This window comes from Amblyomma americanum, chromosome 9, assembly GCF_052857255.1.
Source record: "Amblyomma americanum isolate KBUSLIRL-KWMA chromosome 9, ASM5285725v1, whole genome shotgun sequence".
Classification (NCBI taxonomy): Eukaryota; Metazoa; Arthropoda; class Arachnida; order Ixodida; family Ixodidae; genus Amblyomma; species Amblyomma americanum.
In genome coordinates, this window is record NC_135505.1 from 17,488,300 (window position 1) to 17,508,003 (window position 19,704).

Below are 19,704 nucleotides of genomic sequence, written 5' to 3' on the forward strand. Positions count from 1 at the left end.
TGGCAGCACCTATCGCCGAAAACTAAAGTTGCCCCCCAAACTCTGTATCGTGATACTTTTGTCACTAACAGTGCAGATATCGCAGATGCGCTCAACCAATACTTTTCGGTGTTTACGCACGATGACAGTATCATAACACATTTCCCAGGCTATCAACACATTCTGCCAAATGGTGACTTCACGATTACTCAGGAAGGCGTGTTAGCAATTTTACTCAATCTATAGGCCAAAAAATTACCTGGAGCTAATGGAATTCCGAAAGCATTTCTTTTCCAGTACGTAGAGTGGTGTTCTAGATATTTAACTTTAAAATTCAAGAAATCACTGTCAAGCGCGGAACTCCCAACCGAATGGAAGTACGCAAAGGTAGTTGCCATATCAAAAACAGAAAAATCCGTCCCTCCTCACGTCATACATCCGAAATTCTTTACTTTGCACATGCGCTAAATTGCTCGAACACATAACATTCAAACACATATCCGTCTTTCTGAACGACTACGCATTAGCTGATACAAGACATCATGGGTTTAGGCGAGGGTTTTCCACCGTAACTCAGCACATAAAAAGAGTTCATGATTTGGCAGCAGCTTTAGATAAGCACAGTCAATTTGACGTAATATTCCTCGATTTAGAAAAAGCATTTTCCCGCGTCTCTAACTCCTAATTATTGCTGAAATGAAAAACGTGTAATAAAGGACAACATCTTAATTAACTGGATTCAAGCATAGCTGTATTTACGCAAACAGTGTGTTCCAATTAATGATACAGCTTATACTTCCGCAAACGTACACTCTGGCGTTCCGCAAGGCTCAGTATTAGGTCCGCTCTTCTTTGTGATATTCATAAATGATATCGTCAGTGACATTAACGACCATTGGAAAGACCAGGCAGTTTTAAACACCTCGCTATATAAAATGCAAACTTCGTGCTCGAAAACACACATGACTATTAACCTTGAAAAGACCTCTGCAATGACCTAACACGAAAAAGAACCCTTAACACATGCTTACAACCTTAAAAACCAGTGTTTATCTGTCGTTTCCAGCTACAAGTATTTGGGAGTAATAATCACACCAGATCCTAAATGAAATGAACATGTAACGCACAGTTGAGAATAAAGTAATAAAGAAACTCGTCTTTTAAGGCGTACTTTAGGCAACGCTTCACCTGAAATTAAGACATTGGTCTGCAAAACATTTATTCGACCCGTCCAACAGTACGCCGCGATTGTGTGGGATCCACATGCGCAGACTAATATCACCAAACTTGAGCTAGGTTCATTTTTAACTCGCACAGCTGGCGCACGTCCCCACCATTACTTCTAGAAGATGCAGAGCTCGAAAGTCTTGCATTGAGGAGTTACCGGGATGTGATCGAAGCTTTATATCTACTTTATAAAAACCATTTGAGAATAGACAAAAGGGTAGAAACTTGGGCTTGTTGGTACATTTTCAGAACTAGAACTAACGTTTGAACTAACGTATGAACTACCTGAAAAGGGAGTAATCAAATTCCTTGACATCAACATTATACTACATCATGATCGGACTTGCTGGTTGTTTAAACCTCGAGGTGAAAAACCTTTAGTACCTTTTCATTCAGCACACTCGAAACTCGTAAAACGTTCCATTGTTCACCTTTCTTTTGTTAATTCTCTAGTGAAGTCCTGTCCGCACCTCATGCAAGAAAGTTTTTCACAGCAGTGCAAGCGGTTGGAAAACGCCGGTTACCCTTCCCATGTTCTGGTTTCAGTAGCGGAAGGCGTTTTAAAGAACTTCTGCCGGAAAAAAACGCAAGACACTCAAGAGGCTACGCTTAGGAAAGAGAAAGTAGCAGTTATTCCTTACTTTCATCGGCTTTCCCATAATCTTAAAAAAATAGCGCAGCGTTCGGGAGCCAGGGTGGTTTTTTCAGCCCCTAAAAAGTTGTTATTTGTGCACAAAAAATTTGACAAAATCCAAAAAGACGGTTGGCTGTACTAAGAAACATAAAAACAAATGTGTTGACTGCATTGAAAATGTTGTGTATCAGATACCCCTTTCCTGTGGCAAACAGTATGTAGGGCAAACAGGCAGGTGCCTGAATGACAGGCTTCGGGAACATGGGCGTGATGTAAGGGATATGCGTGGAAAAGGTTTGTCAGCCCACTGCCGTGTGTGTCATTGCGTACCAATCCTAAAAAAATGTGTGGTCCTGAAAATGCACAAAAACCGCTTAACTAGAGAGATAATTGAAGCGGAATGGATTTCTTTGTTGGATGATGATTGTGTAAGTAGTTCTTCGGTTGCTCTGTTGCCAAAGGAGATCCTATATTTGTCTGATATACGGTGCTAGCGGTGGTCTGATAGTAGTGCATGATAAGTCAGTATAAAAACCACCCGTCTTTCACGAAATAAATCTTATGATGGAAGTTAGCGCTTTGTGGTGTTGTCTTTCTGTGTCCCTGTGTTTTTTTTGCGCTACCAATTCTATCCTTGAATAGACAAAAGTTTATGCATTCTACCAGCACAGGCGCCCTACGCGCTCGTATCACACCAAAAGGTTTTAGATTCCTTGTGCAGGACTAACGCATTTAAAAATTATTTTTTTTCGTGTACTGTTTCGAATGGAATGCGTTATTTGCCCATCGGTTGCATCATTCCTCTGCTCCCTTGAGCATAAATCATAAGTTACATGCGCCTCTCACCGTCAAATGACCTTCATTATGTAAACATCCTCTTTTGATTTTGTTCTGATTTATCCTTCAGTGTCTAGTATCTTGCTTGCATTTGCCTATCTGAGTTGTCCACTCCCGCCTAAGGCCTGATAACAAGGCTGGCAGCGTCCGTAAAATAAATATTAAAATAAACAATTGCGCTGTTTCCCTTGGAATAACTAGACGGTCCGAATGGAACGGCCGCAGCAAAACACACCAGGCGTCCGTTCCAGATTGCGGCGTATTAGCGTGCGCTCAACACAGAGCGCATCCATCCTCTTTGTGGTTGGGGTAGTGGCAGTCCGGGGCGACCTGGTAGCGGGCGTCGAGCGTCCAGGAACACCAGCGTGGTATAGTTACCCTCACAGAGTCGAGTAAACATGAGCACGTTATAAAACGGGCCTCTCCGTTCCCTCGGAAAGCAACAGCTAGCACAGAAGGGTATCCCGTATAGTACTGGGAACTACCATCCATACACTGTTCGAGCTCACCGGTGCGGAAGCATATCTTGGCTAGCGCCGGGAAGCTGCAGTTGTCGTTCAGCGGTTCAGTGCTCGGCGGCAGAACTTCGGATCCGTTGATTGTCCGGCTCTTCAAGAGGCCTGCATAGAAGAAAGACCAGGAGAAGGTTCCCCTAATCGAGGACAAGCACTCTGGCGATTATTCAGAGCGTGCACACTAGGAAACTGATGTAGCCCGCCAAGGGATCAAGGCGGAAACCTGGGCTAATTGGTGATTGATTGTATTGTATAATGTCTATCGCTTCAAGTGAGGAGCAAGAAGCAATAGGGAACAGATCACATACTAATCATAAACTCAATTTTTACTTACACACATGGCATATAGATACAGCTAATCCGGAGGTAGAATCGCGCGTGCTACTCAAATAAAATATTGAAAAATAAAAAGGCAGAAAAAGCGACAAAAAATTGCTTTATCATTATCGACAGTCTGCTTGTAAAACAGTTATTTCTTTCATTACAGCGGGAAAACAAACGATATCAGAATGCGTGCATAATTTGTTTTCTCCATAAATTTATAAATTTGTCTTTTACAGCTCATCAAAGGGTAGGTAGTAGAAATTTCTTTGCTGTGATAAAGAGAATAAAACAGAAAATGTGTTGCTAACAAATGAAATAAATCAGTTATTGGCATAGTTTGAGAGACTCGCACAAAAATTCACAAACATATTAAACACATCCAGTCGGAAAATAGGATATAAATATGTAGGCTATACGTTTTGTGCGTCGTTAAGGAAAAGGTAAGAACTGACAGGTTCTGAACTGTTCATGCGTAACTTTGCGGTAATCAAAAGAAGAATTGTTAGGTTTTTAATGCAGTTAAACCAAGTAGACGTGCGAAAGCATGTTTAGCTTCAAGGTTGGCTACTGAATTTTTTTACTGTGTGGTCGGCATGTCTGGCGACGATATTAGACTCAGATGAAGCTCTTATGGAGGTTAAGTTGATCTGATCGGTTCGAGCCGCAGATGGAAGTTGATGAAGACAGCGATGTGCAATGCCCAGTGTGAGTGTGTTTTGCTGTTTAACAAGTGGCATCGCTTTTGAGACAACAACAAAAACAACAACAACAACAGGCATGATCGGCTGCTGCGATATCATAGGGCTCTCTGCGGTGACCAGCGAAGTCCATGGGCTCGCGCCGTCAAGTTTTCAAAAGACAGTCGCGGCACTATTTATTTCTGCACCCTCAAAACTCAGGCAGGTCACAAGATTCTTGGTTGGGTTTGACCCTGTGAAGTAGCGCTTTCGCACTAAAAGTCGATTGCTTGTACGCGGTGCTTTGGGCTGCTGCGCAGTCCAGCGCCGTACTAGACCCCGTGCAGTGTTGCAGACAACTCTGTCCGCTGCACCGCCGGTGGCACGAAATCGTTCGCAACATGCCCCGTAACTTCAGACAGGCCCTGAAAGCAGTGAATCTCCTCAGCAGCGGCCGACACGGAAGTTGCAGACGGGAAACGGTCAATATAGTCCTGTCTGGGAGGAGCAATGATCGCTGTTCGAACGAAAGCAAGACGAATGTAGGTCATCTTTTCGCCCAAAGCTGTCGCTTGCACCTCCATAGTCGAGTGTTGATCCTGCGAAATCACGAGAACATCGTCGCTGCTCAGCAGGGTCAATGCAAGGAGAGGGTCCAACCTTAGGCGGTATGCTTTCGCGACTGCTCCGCGTTGATAGGCCTCATGCGAAATTAAAAGCACTCGCACTTGCGGCTTACGAAAAAGCAGATTCATAAACTGAAGTAGATTGGCCGGGATCGATAAGAATGGGTAGTTTTGAGGCATCCATCGCACTGAGTGATTTGAATAACGGCGGCAAGGGTAGAGTTCTGCACCTTTTTTGATAAAGCAGTGAAAGGCGCGCAGGCAGAACTAACAATTTCCCTTCGAATGAGGGAGGCTTGAGGAGGTCTCACTGATTTCGTGTTGTCACTGCGTTCTACCCTTGCCAGTGTTATCATTTCGCAGTTTTGAAATGTGGCCAAATTTTAGGTGAAATGTAGACGACAGTAACCAATCAATCCTTCATTTCTGCATCAAATTGGCCGTCATCGTTAAAAAGTGAAAAGAGAACACAATAATTATTTCTTTCTTCAGTGTGCCAAAGCGGAAATAGTTCTCGCTCATTTTACGAAGATCTTTGTAAGCATCTAACACTGACGCAGGTTTGCCCTGCTGCCACAGCCCCAACTAAAAAATATTTCTGCAAGCAACCTTTTATTAAATTTGGATTTCTCTAGGAAACTTGAGAGACAGAATCGTGAGGCGCGTTCCACGAGCTGACGAAAGGGCTTGCACCAAAAGCATCTTTGCAGGCAGTTTCCACGTGCCAAATCTTTAGCAGGCTGTACAGTACAAGTTGTTTTCGAACAGTTCCATATGATGGACTTCGGAGCGTAGCGTGGCTCAGGACCATCTAAAAAATTTACACGAGAATTCGACCATTTGTTTAGGCTTTTCAAGCTTCTTATTGTTTTCAAAATTTTAGCACCTACCTCGCGAAGCGCACAGTCATTGGCAGTTCAACTTGCATCTGTCAGAGGAACAGGAATGCAGCATTTGTCTGCTTAGACGCATGCTGAACGCGTCTTGACTTCAGCCCTCTCGGAGATGAGAAGAGGCGATGTTTCCGAAGTCTATCGACAGGACTCTTGCCCAGTGTTATGCCGCCCACCTGTTGTCTTATAATTTTCTTCGACGGTCTGTATATTATGGTGTGGGCTGTCAAAGGAAGCCCACCTCGAGCCGTTGCGGGGATGAAGGATGTCCAAGGTCACCGGTCAAAGCTAACAGGAAAGAAAAAGGAGATAACGAGAAGCAGCCGCCGCCGCCCAGCCACTGAGGTGCGCTTCGTTTGAATACCAGGTCGCTGCGGTATTTTACTAATCAGAGCAGCAGACTTTTTGGCAAAATCAGCTTTAAATGCACTTGTTGCCTGCAGCGTCCCTAATCTTGTTCATTTCGGAATGACTCAATTACAGCGTTTTAAATTTATAACCTCCACGTACAACGATCCCTCACTCACTACCGTTGGCTACCAACATCTCATGTACCCATGGAAGGCTCGTGCCTGTAAAAACCCGGCAGTGTGAGGTAGTAGCGACACTCATGCCGTGCAGAATTCTCCGTTTATATCTTTACTTATGTAGATGCGGGTTCAGTCCCACAATCCTTTGCGCGGCTTGCGGTCAAGTCGAGAAATTGGAGCATTTCCTACTCTCTTGCCGGACGTCTGCTCATCAGAGGAGAACACACCTATAAATTCCAATTCCAAAACAAGCTTGTCTTATTTACGCGTAAAACGTAGAGCCTTCTCTACTTCTTTTATGTGAATGATATGCCGTTCTTCAGGGTTGATGAAATTAGTGCCCTCGGCGTACTTTTTGATTTTAGCCCCAGCTTCTCCTTTCACACAAAACGCATTGTTCTACAGGCTCAGCGTACACTCGGTTTCATCTGCAGGCTTTCTGGAGAGTTTCTAGCCCCACTTCTTTTCTTAAAGCTCTATCTGTCCATCTGCTTGCCGTTTTTGGAGTATGCGCCTGCTGTTTGGAGCGGCAATTGGAGCAGCAGCTAATGTTTATAGCAATATTTCACAAATCAGTTTTCTTGCACAACTTCCAGCTTTCGATCCAGATGGAGTAACTCACCGCAGCTTCCTTCTCCTAACTGCAGTCCTGATAGGGCAGATATTTTCTTTCATAAACTTCTTCATGGTCACATGCTATTCCCTCTGCTGCTAGAGCGTATCCTTTAGCGTGTAATGCGAAAGAGCATAAGAGAATTCAGACCATTCCAAGTTTATACGTTCCAGCACTTCTTCCCATTGGAGAGAATGGACAAGTTTTTCTATTCAGATGGAGAATTTCTTTTCTGATAGAGTCTGCGCCTCCAAGAATACGGCATAACAGTGGCGTACAAGCCCGGCCGGAAGTACTCTTTTTTTTATTCGAAATGTGTGCCATGAAGCATAAGTTGAAAAAAGGGGAAGGAATGCGGGAGACTGAAAGTTAAAATAAGGAGTGAAGACCCGTTGCGCTGAGGTAGTCGCAAAGGTTGCTGATGAAACGATTGTTCATAGTCCACTTCATATAGTCACATTCGCGGTTCTACCGCAGGCCCACCTCCCCGAGGAGACGTTTTCTTATACAGTCTTCGCTGGGCACGTCCACAACAGGTTCCGCACATCACAAATGTCCAGTGCAGCGCAACAGTGAGGGCACCTGTCAGTTGCTGCCAGATCTTTTGCACGCCACCGACGATGGACAGATGGTGTCAGAGCCGCCCCTGCCCGAATCCGGCGCACGGATACCTACCTACTCCTGTGGAGTAAGACTACGGGGGAGAGGTTGCGAACACGGAGGAATTAGAGCGCGTGTTAGCTGGTGCAGAACTTCGGAATCGGAAACATGGGACAGGAACAGATCTGGGGGAAGAGGGGAAGGTGGCGGGTCGTCTGTTGTACGAAGATGAGCCATAGCATTCGCATGAATGTTATGTGGATCCTGAGCATGGCCACGAATCCAGTGTATGCGCATAGGACATGGATACTTTGCGCAGAGCACGTGAATTGATTGTTAAATCTGGATTGTGCGTCGAACAGCCATAAGCAGTTTAAGGGAGGCGCGGGAGTCGGTGTAAATATGAACTGTATTGAATGTTGGAACGAGCGGAAGGGAAGCATTGGCATTATAAATGGCTTGGAGTTCCACTGCCAGGGGAGTGCACGTATCCGCGGTATACGTCGCGCGAGAGTTGAGATGCGGATGAGATGGACTATACACAGCAGCCACTCCGCTTTCTGCAGTATGTGATGCATCCGTGTACAATATGCACCCTTCAGGCAGGCAGGAAGCACTCGGACGCCGATTGCCTCTAGCGCCCCGGCCGACTCCCCGACGGAGGACGATAACTACGACGACGACATCACCTTAAATGCGATCAGTGCAACGAGCTTCGCTGGGAAACAATACGCTGACCCGGAACTTCGACATCTCATGGAGTTTCTTAACGGTACCCGCCCGATTGTCCCAAAGGCTTTCAAGCGCTCGGTATCGTCACTGGGCGTTCGCCATGGTGTCCTCGTGAAGAAAAATTTCGCCGCAAACAATCAGCAATACCTTATTCTCATTCCGACGAGCCTACGTAACGAAATTTTTCAAGCTTCACACGACGAACCGACTTCTGGACATTTCGGTGTAACCCGCACGCTTGCAAGGGTCAAAGAGAAGTATTACCGGCGCCGCCTTCAGTCGGACGTAGCACACTACGTCCGAACATGACGAGGCTGTCAGCGTCGCAAGGTGCCCTCAATAAAACCAGCTGGATTCTTGAAACCTATAGCACCACCATCGCGGCTTTTCCAGCATATCGGGATGGACATGCTGGGTCCATTCCCTTTTTCTCATTCGGGGATTAAGTTGGTCATCGGGGTAGCTGACTACCTGAAACGATACGCGGAAACATCAGCTCTGCCAAGCGCCACAGCCCTTGACGTGGCAAAATTTTTCATCCATCATATCGATTTGCGTCACGGTGCGCCGGAGATCCTGATAACCGACAGGGGTACAGCATTCATGGCTGACCTCATATAGCAGATTTTGCGCCACAGTCATACAGACCACCGAAAGACTACATCCTACCACCCTCAGACGAACGGTTTAACGGAACGAATAAACAAAACGCTAGGTGACATGCTCTCAATGTATGTCAACGTTCAGCACAGAACTTGGGATGATGTGCACCCATACGTCACCTTCGCATAAATACAGCCGCACAGGAAACGGCAAACATGCCACCGTTCCGTCTCGTTTACGGCCGCGATGTGACCACGATGCTGGACGCCATGTTACCGCATGTGGACGACATCGACCTGAATGCAAATCTTCACAGCTTCCTGCACCTCGCTGAAGAGGGTCGTCAGCTGACCAGAGTGCGAATTTTCGACAAACAATGCCGAGATGCCCAACGCTATAACCTCCGACGCCGTGATGCTCGGTACACATCAGGAGACCGTGTGTGGGTCTGGTTTCCGATTCGCCGACGAGGACTTAGCGAGAAGCTCCTCTGCCGGTATTTTCAACCCTACAAAGTGATCAGGCCAATTGCAGACCACAACTACGAGGTCGTTCCTGACGGCTTTCAGAAGTCTCGGCGATCCCTGCACCATGAGGTGGTACACGTTGTCCGTCTCAAGCCTTACTACGAGCAGTAGCAGTAGAGCTGGACTTTCTTGCGCAAATCATGCTTCCCCTAGTGAACTTATTTTTGAACACACAGGCTACGCATCGGGACGATGCTCTTTCTTTCCGGGGGGCCAATGACACAGTGCATTCCGCATGTCCGCTTGGCGCTGACCTGAATGAAGTACGCGCCACATCAAAAAGAGGATGTAGAAGTGACCGCGATCTGGCGCTCTGCTCAAGACGTTCGTGGAAGCCCGCCGCCGTCTCTTGTGATCAATGATCTGCCGCATTCACGTGTGACAATATACACAACAGAAAGAGTGAAATCCGAGAAAAGGGGAAAGAGCAAGGGGGAAGCAACACTCGTCATGATGCCACAGAATTGCACCGGGAACCTAATTCCAGCCATCTAAAGATCCCAGTTTTTTCTGCGTCAAAACGACCGATGACATGCTCACACCCTTATCACCCTAACGCGCAATCTTCACTGCCTCAAATTTCTCCCTAATTTCCTAATCCTTATGCTTACTGTGAACATTAGGAAGTCCATTCAAAAGGAAACGGAAAAGAGCATAAAGGCGCAAAATTCTAACAAGGTGAAACAGATTGCACTAATCCAAAAACTAAATTTACCATTCATTCTGCAATAATTTTCTCAGCTTGCGGAAAAGGAAGATGAAGAAGACATGCCAGCGAAACGGAGATATTGGCTCCGGCTTTTATGATCAATTTTGCAGTGTTAATTATTTGTTACTGCGGTATAACTATTACCATTGTATCCGTGAAGGTGCGGGTTATCAACCAGTACCGGCGGCTACCACAAGGTACGAAGTTTCGCCAATTTTCCGGGATATTCTGTGGAGGTCGGCGCCGTTCCTCTAAGCCTAAACGAAGAGCTTGGAACTGCCCATAGCGAGGCCTAACCTTGGCGTGGGAAGGCTATCGTCTCAGGCGGCGGCTGTACAAACCGAGATGGTGACGTCCATTGTTCTGGACCCGGCGATTTCCGGCGTTAGCCAGATGTGTGTTGAGGTACAAGGGGAAGAAATTTCTTCAGAGGAATTCAACAACGGTGCAGACTGGTCGCACGTTGGCCGGCGTGTAAAGACCTTGGCCGGCGAAGGGTTTGCCGCTCGCCAGTCAACACCTACGACGAAGAACTTTGCCAGGAACGTGAAAGCTTCGATGACAAGGGCAGCAAGGATGCCGGACGCCCTACCACGAGAGGAGACCAAGGTGATAGTGCGGCCTCGGGGAGGCCTTAACATCGCGAGGACTCAGATTGCCACCGTGGCATCGGCCATCATGACGGCGGCGAACGTTTCAAGGGACGACGGGGCAGCGGATACTTTCTGCCCCAGCTTACAACAAAACATTATGGTGGTGAGTACCCCCGATGATAAACGTGCTTCACGTTACTCTGAGATAAAATCGATCTGCATTGGTGGCACAGAACACGTGGTTGGCGCATATCAAACCACGCCATACGGCACCTTTAAAGGCGTTATTAGAGGTATCCCAATAGAGGACTCCCCGGCCACAATCGACCGGAACATTGTCACCTCGAGAAATCCCTTGGCACTTGGCGCGAAGAGGATTGGCAGCTCGACCACAGTCATCGCGGCTTTCAGGGGCCTGAAGGTCCCGAATTACGTGTGCTATGGTCCCGTTCTTACCAGGTGCAGCCTATATCGAAAACAATTCGAAGTATGTAAGCAGTGCGGAACGGTGGGTCACCGCTGCGATGTTTGTCCAAACCCCCACGTGAAAGCTTGCTTCGCTTGCGGGGCCGCTGACCCCAAAAAAGATCATAGATGCACCCCCACTTGCAAATTGTGCGGAGGGCAACATCTGACCGGTGCCAAGGTTTGTAAGAATAGGTACAAGACCCCATATGTAGTTAAAAAAAGGCAATGGGAGCGCAAGATGGCCGAACTACAAGCGCAGCAGCCACAACTAGCTTCTCTCAGAGCTGAGGAATTTCCATCGCTGATGTCAAGACCTGTAACACCTGCCGGCCCAGCTGGTGGCCACGCGTCCGTCTCAAAGAGCAGGGTCAGCAAGAATAGACAGCGTAGCGTTAGCCGTAAGCGATCACAGTCACGTGACCGCGTGAGCTGGGCCGATGCAGCAAGGCACGATGCCAAGAAAGCACAGGGGGGTACCACCACCACCACCACCACCTCTAATAGCACCGCAACCTGTAAGACCGTTAGCACCATCAAGAACGCCGACGGCAACAACAGCAAGTCGAGGGAAGACGAGGTGATGAGGACGTTGAAGGAAGCCAACGAGGCCCTCCGGCGCGAAAACAACGAGCTCATGATGAAAGTGAGTAGGCACGAGGCCACTATTAGCAAGATGGCAAACGAGATCACGACAATCAAGAGCCTTCTGACTACTCATTTTACGAGCAACGAAACACCCCAGTCAGTATTATGTGACATCACACCGGGGAATCACAGTGCTGTACCACCAACATCCGCCGAGAAGGAACCGGCACCCAAGAGACGGGCAATCGAGAACCCGAAGGAGCGGAAGCTTAATGACCGGGTGGACAACCTGAAAGATAAGGTTGACTACATCGAGGAACATCTCGACGGGCTCGACGATTATATTAAAACAACCTTCACCAAGATGATTAACGACAAGTTCGCCGCCATTGAGCTGACGTGTCAGCAGTTAACGAACGCAATACAGCAAATAACGCAGCAGTACAATCCGCAACAATCATGGCCGCTTCAGCAGCAGCACCAACTACAACAACAGTGAAGGGTCTCGTGACCTGGCACTGTAACTGTAATGGTTTCGCTAGTAAGAAGGCAGTCTTGCAGCAACACATAACACAAGTAGCACGCAAGCCCGACATCATCCTGATACAAGAGACTCGCACTGATGCGGTATCGCTACCTGGTTATCGGGTATACGCCAAGTCTCCGAAGGTCACCGGTGGTAGAGGGATATGCACATTGGTTCGCAAGGGACTCACCTTCATTGAGCATGAGTTGTAAAACAGTAAAATTGAATACAATCTCATCGAGGTCGTTATGGGCAAGAAACAAAAGAACAGCACTTTTCTGCTCAACGTCTACAGCAGCCCTTTACACAAGAAACAGAAATTCAAGACGCTCCTTCACATAGCAAGCACAGTGGCGGGGAATCACAGGCTCGTCACCTGCGGGGACTTCAACGCGGCGCACCCGGTATGGGGATATAACAAGCAATTGGCCAAGGGGCGCGACCTGTTCCAAGACACAATAGACCTGGGCTTCACCCTCATCACAGACCCGACTGATCCTACGAGGATTGGGAACTCTGTGTCCAGAGACACGACGCCGGACCTCACGTTTGTGAAGAACGACGAGAAGAGCAGTATCTCCTGGCACAACACGGGGTGTGAGCTCGGTAGCGACCACTACATCGTAGAGGTCATCATACCAGAGGAGATCAAGGCCTCGCAGGACACCAGAAAACATAATTTTACGGATTGGGATGCCTTCCGTAGCCTATTACCAACGGAGGTTGAGGAAATCGAGAACATAGCAGAATGGTCAGCCCATATCGCGGGGAAGATCAAGGAGGCGACCAAGGTCATAGAAACGGATGAAAACGTTGACAAGGTTGACAGCCGCCTGGCGCATTTAATCGCGGCAAAGCACTCTATCCTAAATAGCTGGAAGAAGCAACGACTCCGCCGGCGCCTCAGGAAGAAGGTGGCGGAGCTGAATCGCGCCATCGAAGCCCATTGTCGGGTGCTCTGCACGCAACAGTGGAACGAAATCTGTAGCGCCGCAGACGGCCAAATGCATTGCGGTAGGACCTGGAACTTATTGCGGCATCTGCTCGACGAGACTAAAACAAAATCCCACCAACGCGACCGCCTCGCAAAGATCATTTACAGATCAGTCAAAGAATACGGGGAACCCGAAGTAATCAGACGTATAGACAGCAAGTACCTCCCAATTACACCCACGGATACCCATCCCAAGTACAGCGGTCAAGCTAACGAGAAGCTGGACCGCGACATGAGCGTCGAGGAGGTTCGAGCGGCCTTGCACCAACTAAACAGCAGGTCAGCGGTCGGCCCAGATAACATCTCGAACAGAGCACTCAAGAACCTCAGCGATGTGGCGATCGAGAACCTCACCGGTTATTACAATAAGTGCTGGAGGGCGGGGTCACTGCCCCAGCAGTGGAAGACTGCCAAAACAATCCTTATTCCCAAACCAGGCAGGCCACCGAACACGGACAACCTCCGGCCCATCTCGCTCACGTCCTGCGTGGGCAAGGTGTTGGAGCATGTCCTCATGTGTAGGTGGCAGGATTACCTGGAGGAGTCGGGACTTTATCCCACCACGATCATCGGGTTTCGCCGTTCCCTCAGCACCCAAGATGCGATGATTCTCTTGAAAAACGATATCTTTGACGCTGATACCCGAACGAAAGATAACAAGGCTATCCTAGGGCTGGACCTGCAGAGCGCCTTCGACAGAGTGAAACACTCTGCGATCCTAGCCCAGGTGTCCACACTCAACATGAGCACAAGAACGTACAATCACATCAGGAACTTTCTGACGGGGCGGACTACCGAGCTCTACGCCGGAGATCTACGGCTCCAACCGAAAAGGCTCGGCAGTGTCGGGACCCCCCAGGGCTCGGTCATCTCCCCGTTGTTATTCAACCTCGTTATGATCGGGGTGGCCAAGCGACTCTCTCGAGTTGAGGGGGTCCGGCACACTATCTATGCCGATGACATCACGCTGTGGGTTCCGGGAGGCAGCGATGGTCACATTGAGACCACTCTGCAAGAAGCCGTCGACGCGATCGAAGACCAGCTAAACGGATCCGGATTGATCTGCTCACCGGCCAAGTCAGAACTCCTGGTGTTACCACCAAAGTACGTCAGACGTAGCAAAAGCGAACCAAGGGATTACGAGGCCATCAAGATCTTCACGAGGAACGGTCAAGTGATCCCTGAGGTCGACAAAATCCGGGTGCTTGGCATGATTATAGACAAGCGACGGGGCAACGGCGAGACCATTTCCCGTCTTACAGCCAAGATTACCAACGCAATACGCCTCATCTGACGAGTCGCCAACCGCAAGGCCGGTATGAAAGAAGAAAGTTTGATTCGGCTTGTGCACTCCTTCGTAGTTAGCCACGTCACCTACGTTGCAGCCTTTCAAAACTGGATGTCGTGTGAAAAGAATAAGATCAACGGCCTCATACGCCGAGCTTACAAGGCGGCGCTCGGCCTTTCCGAGTGTACGGACACCAACAAGCTCCTGAAACTCGCGGTCCACAATACCCTTGAGGAACTTGCGGAAGCGCAACAGACTGCCCAGCTGTAGCGGCTCTCTATGACCGAGGCCGGTAGGCGTATACTTCATTACTTGGGCTTCACGCCCAGGTTGAAAAAGGCCACTAGTGACGTTCCTGTTCCTGACGGGACCCGATGCCGGATTCGGGTAGACCTCATCCCGAGAAACATGAACCCTGAGTTTAATAAGGTGCGAAGAGCGGCGAGGGCCAAATTCCTCATCGACTTTCATGCCAAGGATGCGCACGCCAGGTTCGTGGATGCGGCTGAATACAAGGGAGACCACACGGCGTTCGTAGCTACTGTCATCGATGCGTCATCAGGCGCCACGAGGGCAGCGGCAAGCTTACGGGTCCCAGAGGCATGTCAGGCGGAGGAGGTAGCCATTGCCGACCCCGGATGCCAAACGGTGCTGTGTGATTCCCGAAGTGCAGCGGAATTATGCCAAGGGCAAAGTGTGCGGTGAGGCTGTGCGCGTTCTGTGCTCGACTGACCTACAACGGGAAGAAAGGTATGTCAGACTCAGGTGGTTCCCGGCGCATGCGGGCAACGATGCGTCGGAGAAGCACGCTAACCACAACGAGACGGCACATGCAGTGGCGCGAGCGCTAACCAACCGCGCCGCTGCAACCGACCGTCCAACGTGGTGTAGTGCCAAAGACCACATGACAACATTCAATGAACTTACGCAGTTTTACCGCCTCGCTCGAAGGACTTTCCCACCCCCACACCCGGGACTGAGCCGAGCGGAGGCGGTGCTGTTTAGAAAACTACAAACTGGTTCTTTACCAACTCCGGTGTTAATGACTCATCTATACCCAAACTTATATGAAAGTGATGTGTGTCGCGTGTGCCAGCGGGAGAGGGCAACTCTGACGCGCATCCTATGGGACTGCACAAAATTCCCCGACGAGGCTTCTAAAAGCATAACGATTCCGCCGCGACTCGCGGCTGCGGCGGAATGCTCTGACCGTGACGTGCAAACCTGGGCCGTCCAGCAGGTCTCGGCGGCTCTTGAGCGACAAAGGCCTCAGATCCTCCGCTGAGTTGCCGCCTGGGCCCCCGTCACGGCGCCATTAGGTCATGATGCCATTAGGCCATGACGTAAATAAAGTTGTTCCTCCTCCTCCTCCTCCTCTCAGCTTGCCTCTAGAACTAGGTGTAATGATTTCATCCGGCAGTTTGTTAAGAGTAGCCGGAACATAAGCGCCACGCCTGGCTGCACTATTCCTCGTGTTGGAACGATGAACAATGTAAAGGTTATGTTTTCTAAGTTGTCTCATCGGGGTAGTTTCCTTTCTAAATTCACTGAACCAATAATGTTTAAGGACAGCTGCATCAATGAACAACTATTTGAAGTTTGGGAGCCTCACGGAAGATATTTTCTGGTGACAAAATGGGTGTGTTATAAGCAACGTTTTAAGGATAGTTTTTAAAATACTGTCGATCATGCATATCCAATGATTCGAGCATAAGGCAAGATAGTAATACGATATCTTAACCCACTTTACCCCAAAGCAAGTACAATAATAATAATAATAATAATAATAATAATAATAATAATAATAATAATAATAGTTTATACTGTCACCGTCAGTAGCAAATACAGGAGGGAAAGGCCGTTCTAAGCCTTAAGGTGGTTTTTAGGACCGTGCCTAAAAAATAAAAATACAGTGACAGAAAAGCATGACTCATGCGTATATAGACGAAAAAGCAAAATAACAATAAACCTGAAAAAGGGCACACTGAAAATTAGTAAGTTCATTCGAAACTCAAGAGTGGGCACGGCGAAAGCGCTGCGAGCAAGGTGCTCAAAATGCTCAGTCTTTTCCTGGTACAGGTCGTGCTGGTGTCAAGTGCACATGCACCTTCGCAGACTATCACCGAGCTTCAAGTCACAACAGAAGAAATTGGTCATCAAAGATAGCACATCTGGCAGCACCGTCGCCGTGAGGACGCCACAGGTGCATGGATACCGGACATCGTCGTCCATGACGTCATCTATCCTTGGCCCTATATATTCGGCACCACACCTATCCCTCTTCAGTGGGCAGTGCGAAAGCGCTGAGAGCAAGGTGCTCAAAATGCTCCGTCTTTTCCTGGTACAGGTCGTGCTGGTGTCAAGTGCGCATGCACCTTCGCAGACTATCACCGAGCTTCAAGTCACAACAGAAGAAATTGGTCATCAAAGATAGCACATCTGGCAGCGCCGTCGCCGTGAGGACGCCACAGGTGCATGGATACCGGACATCGTCGTCCATGACGTCATCTATCCTTGGCCCTATATATTCGGCACCACACCTATCCCTCTTCAGTGGGCAATGCGAAAGCGCTGAGAGCAAGGTGCTCAAAATGCTCCGTCTTTTCCTGGTACAGGTCGTGCTGCTGTCAAGTGCGCATGCACCTTCGCAGACTATCACCGAGCTTCAAGTCACAACAGAAGAAATTGGTCATCAAAGATAGCACATCTGGCAGCACCGTCGCCGTGAGGACGCCACAGGTGCATGGATACCGGACATCGTCGTCCATGACGTCATCTATCCTTGGCCCTATATATTCGGCACCACACCTATCCCTCTTCAGTGGGCAATGCGAAAGCGCTGAGAGCAAGGTGCTCAAAATGCTCCGTCTTTTCCTGGTACAGGTCGTGCTGGTGTCAAGTGCGCATGCACCTTCGAAGACTATCACCGAGCTTCAAGTCACAACAGAAGAAATTGGTCATCAAAGATAGCACATCTGGCAGCACCGTCGCCGTGAGGACGCCACAGGTGCATGGATACCGGACATCGTCGTCCATGACGTCATCTATCCTTGGCCCTATATATTCGGCACCACACCTATCCCTCTTCAGTGGGCAATACGAAAGCGCTGAGAGCAAGGTGCTCAAAATGCTCCGTCTTTTCCTGGTACAGGTCGTGCTGGTGTCAAGTGCGCATGCACCTTCGCAGACTATCACCGAGCTTCAAGTCACAACAGAAGAAATTGGTCATCAAAGATAGCACATCTGGCAGCGCCGTCGCCGTGAGGACGCCACAGGTGCATGGATACCGGACATCGTCGTCCATGACGTCATCTATCCTTGGCCCTATATATTCGGCACCACACCTATCCCTCTTCAGTGGGCAATGCGAAAGCGCTGAGAGCAAGGTGCTCAAAATGCTCCGTCTTTTCCTGGTACAGGTCGTGCTGCTGTCAAGTGCGCATGCACCTTCGCAGACTATCACCGAGCTTCAAGTCACAACAGAAGAAATTGGTCATCAAAGATAGCACATCTGGCAGCACCGTCGCCGTGAGGACGCCACAGGTGCATGGATACCGGACATCGTCGTCCATGACGTCATCTATCCTTGGCCCTATATATTCGGCACCACACCTATCCCTCTTCAGTGGGCAATGCGAAAGCGCTGAGAGCAAGGTGCTCAAAATGCTCCGTCTTTTCCTGGTACAGGTCGTGCTGCTGTCAAGTGCGCATGCACCTTCGCAGACTATCACCGAGCTTCAAGTCACAACAGAAGAAATTGGTCATCAAAGATGGCACATCTGGCAGCACCGTCGCCGTGAGGACGCCACAGGTGCATGGATACCGGACATCGTCGTCCATGACGTCATCTATCCTTGGCCCTATATATTCGGCACCACACCTATCCCTCTTCAGTGGGCAATGCGAAAGCGCTGAGAGCAAGGTGCTCAAAATGCTCCGTCTTTTCCTGGTACAGGTCGTGCTGCTGTCAAGTGCGCATGCACCTTCGCAGACTATCACCGAGCTTCAAGTCACAACAGAAGAATTGGTCATCAAAGATAGCACATCTGGCAGCGCCGTCGCCGTGAGGACGCCACAGGTGCATGGATACCGGACATCGTCGTCCATGACGTCATCTATCCTTGGCCCTATATATTCGGCACCACACCTGTCCCTCTTCAGGGGGCAATGCGAAAGCGCTGAGAGCAAGGTGCTCAAAATGCTCCGTCTCTTTCTGGTACAGGTTGGTTATGTTTGCACCATACGATCCGACGATAGGTTTCTTGTTTCCTTGCCGTGCCCACGCACACGTCTAAACTGTGCTATAACTGCTGTTACTCATTGAGCATCTTTGGCAAAGTGCGAAACTTGAAAAAAAGACTGGAAGTAAGGTTTCCTAGGTTTATGACAAGTTGAAGATTGATGGACTGTACTATGAATGGGATGCTGTTCTAAACTCTAGGAGATTGATAGAGTGCAACACCACATCTTTACCTGAAAGTTAATGGCCAGATACGTCCGATGTGTGGTTAGTTTTTCTCAGTGCAAGAAGCGTTGTGAACAAAACAGATAAACTGGAAGAATGTTTGCTCTCTTTGGATCCGCACGTGTGTGTCATAATTGAAACCTGGCTACACGAGCAAATCAGTGACGATTATATCAGTTATATCGGCGGGACCGAGGATCTAGAGGGGGTGCTGTTTTATGTTGTTTTTAAATCCTCTGTCGATGTTGACGTTGAAAGCCAGATTGCTGACCATGAAACCTTTTTTTTTTGAAAATCAAAGTGAAGGAAAGGGCGTTTCATTTCTGTGCAGTTTATCGTGCTCCGGATGCCGACGAAAGCTTCTTGAGTAAATTGTATGATCGGTTTGGTTTGGTTTATGAGGGTTTCACGTCCCAAAGCGGCTCAGGCTATGAGAGACGCCGTAGTGAAGGGCTCCGGAAATTTCGACCACGTGGGGTTCTTTAACGTGCACTGACATGGCACAGTACATGGGCCTCTAGAATTTCGCCTCCCTCGAAATTCGACCGCCGAGGCCGGGATTGAACCCGCGTTTTTCGGGCCAGCAGCCGAGCGCCATAACCACTCAGCCACCGCGGCGGCAAATTGTATGATCGATAGTTGTTACGAAACAAGAATTTAATTGTAATGGGTGGCGTTAATTTGCCTTTAATTAATTGGAACAATGTGTATTTTGGATTATCGCATACTAGCGATATTATCCTTGATGTTATGCTTGCT

At 48.7% G+C, this 19,704-nt stretch overlaps 1 protein-coding gene across 1 annotated transcript in view; it reads right to left on the bottom strand.

Annotated features, from left to right (window-relative positions):
- The window catches only part of LOC144103231 (salivary peroxidase/catechol oxidase-like), a 473,398-nt gene that overhangs the window by 227,504 nt on the left and 226,190 nt on the right, over nucleotides 1–19,704 (bottom strand). Inside the window, exon 8 of the mRNA XM_077636008.1 lies at nucleotides 3,187–3,297. Within this exon, the coding sequence (XP_077492134.1) occupies nucleotides 3,187–3,297 (111 nt within the window). The remainder of the gene's footprint in view (nucleotides 1–3,186; nucleotides 3,298–19,704) is intronic.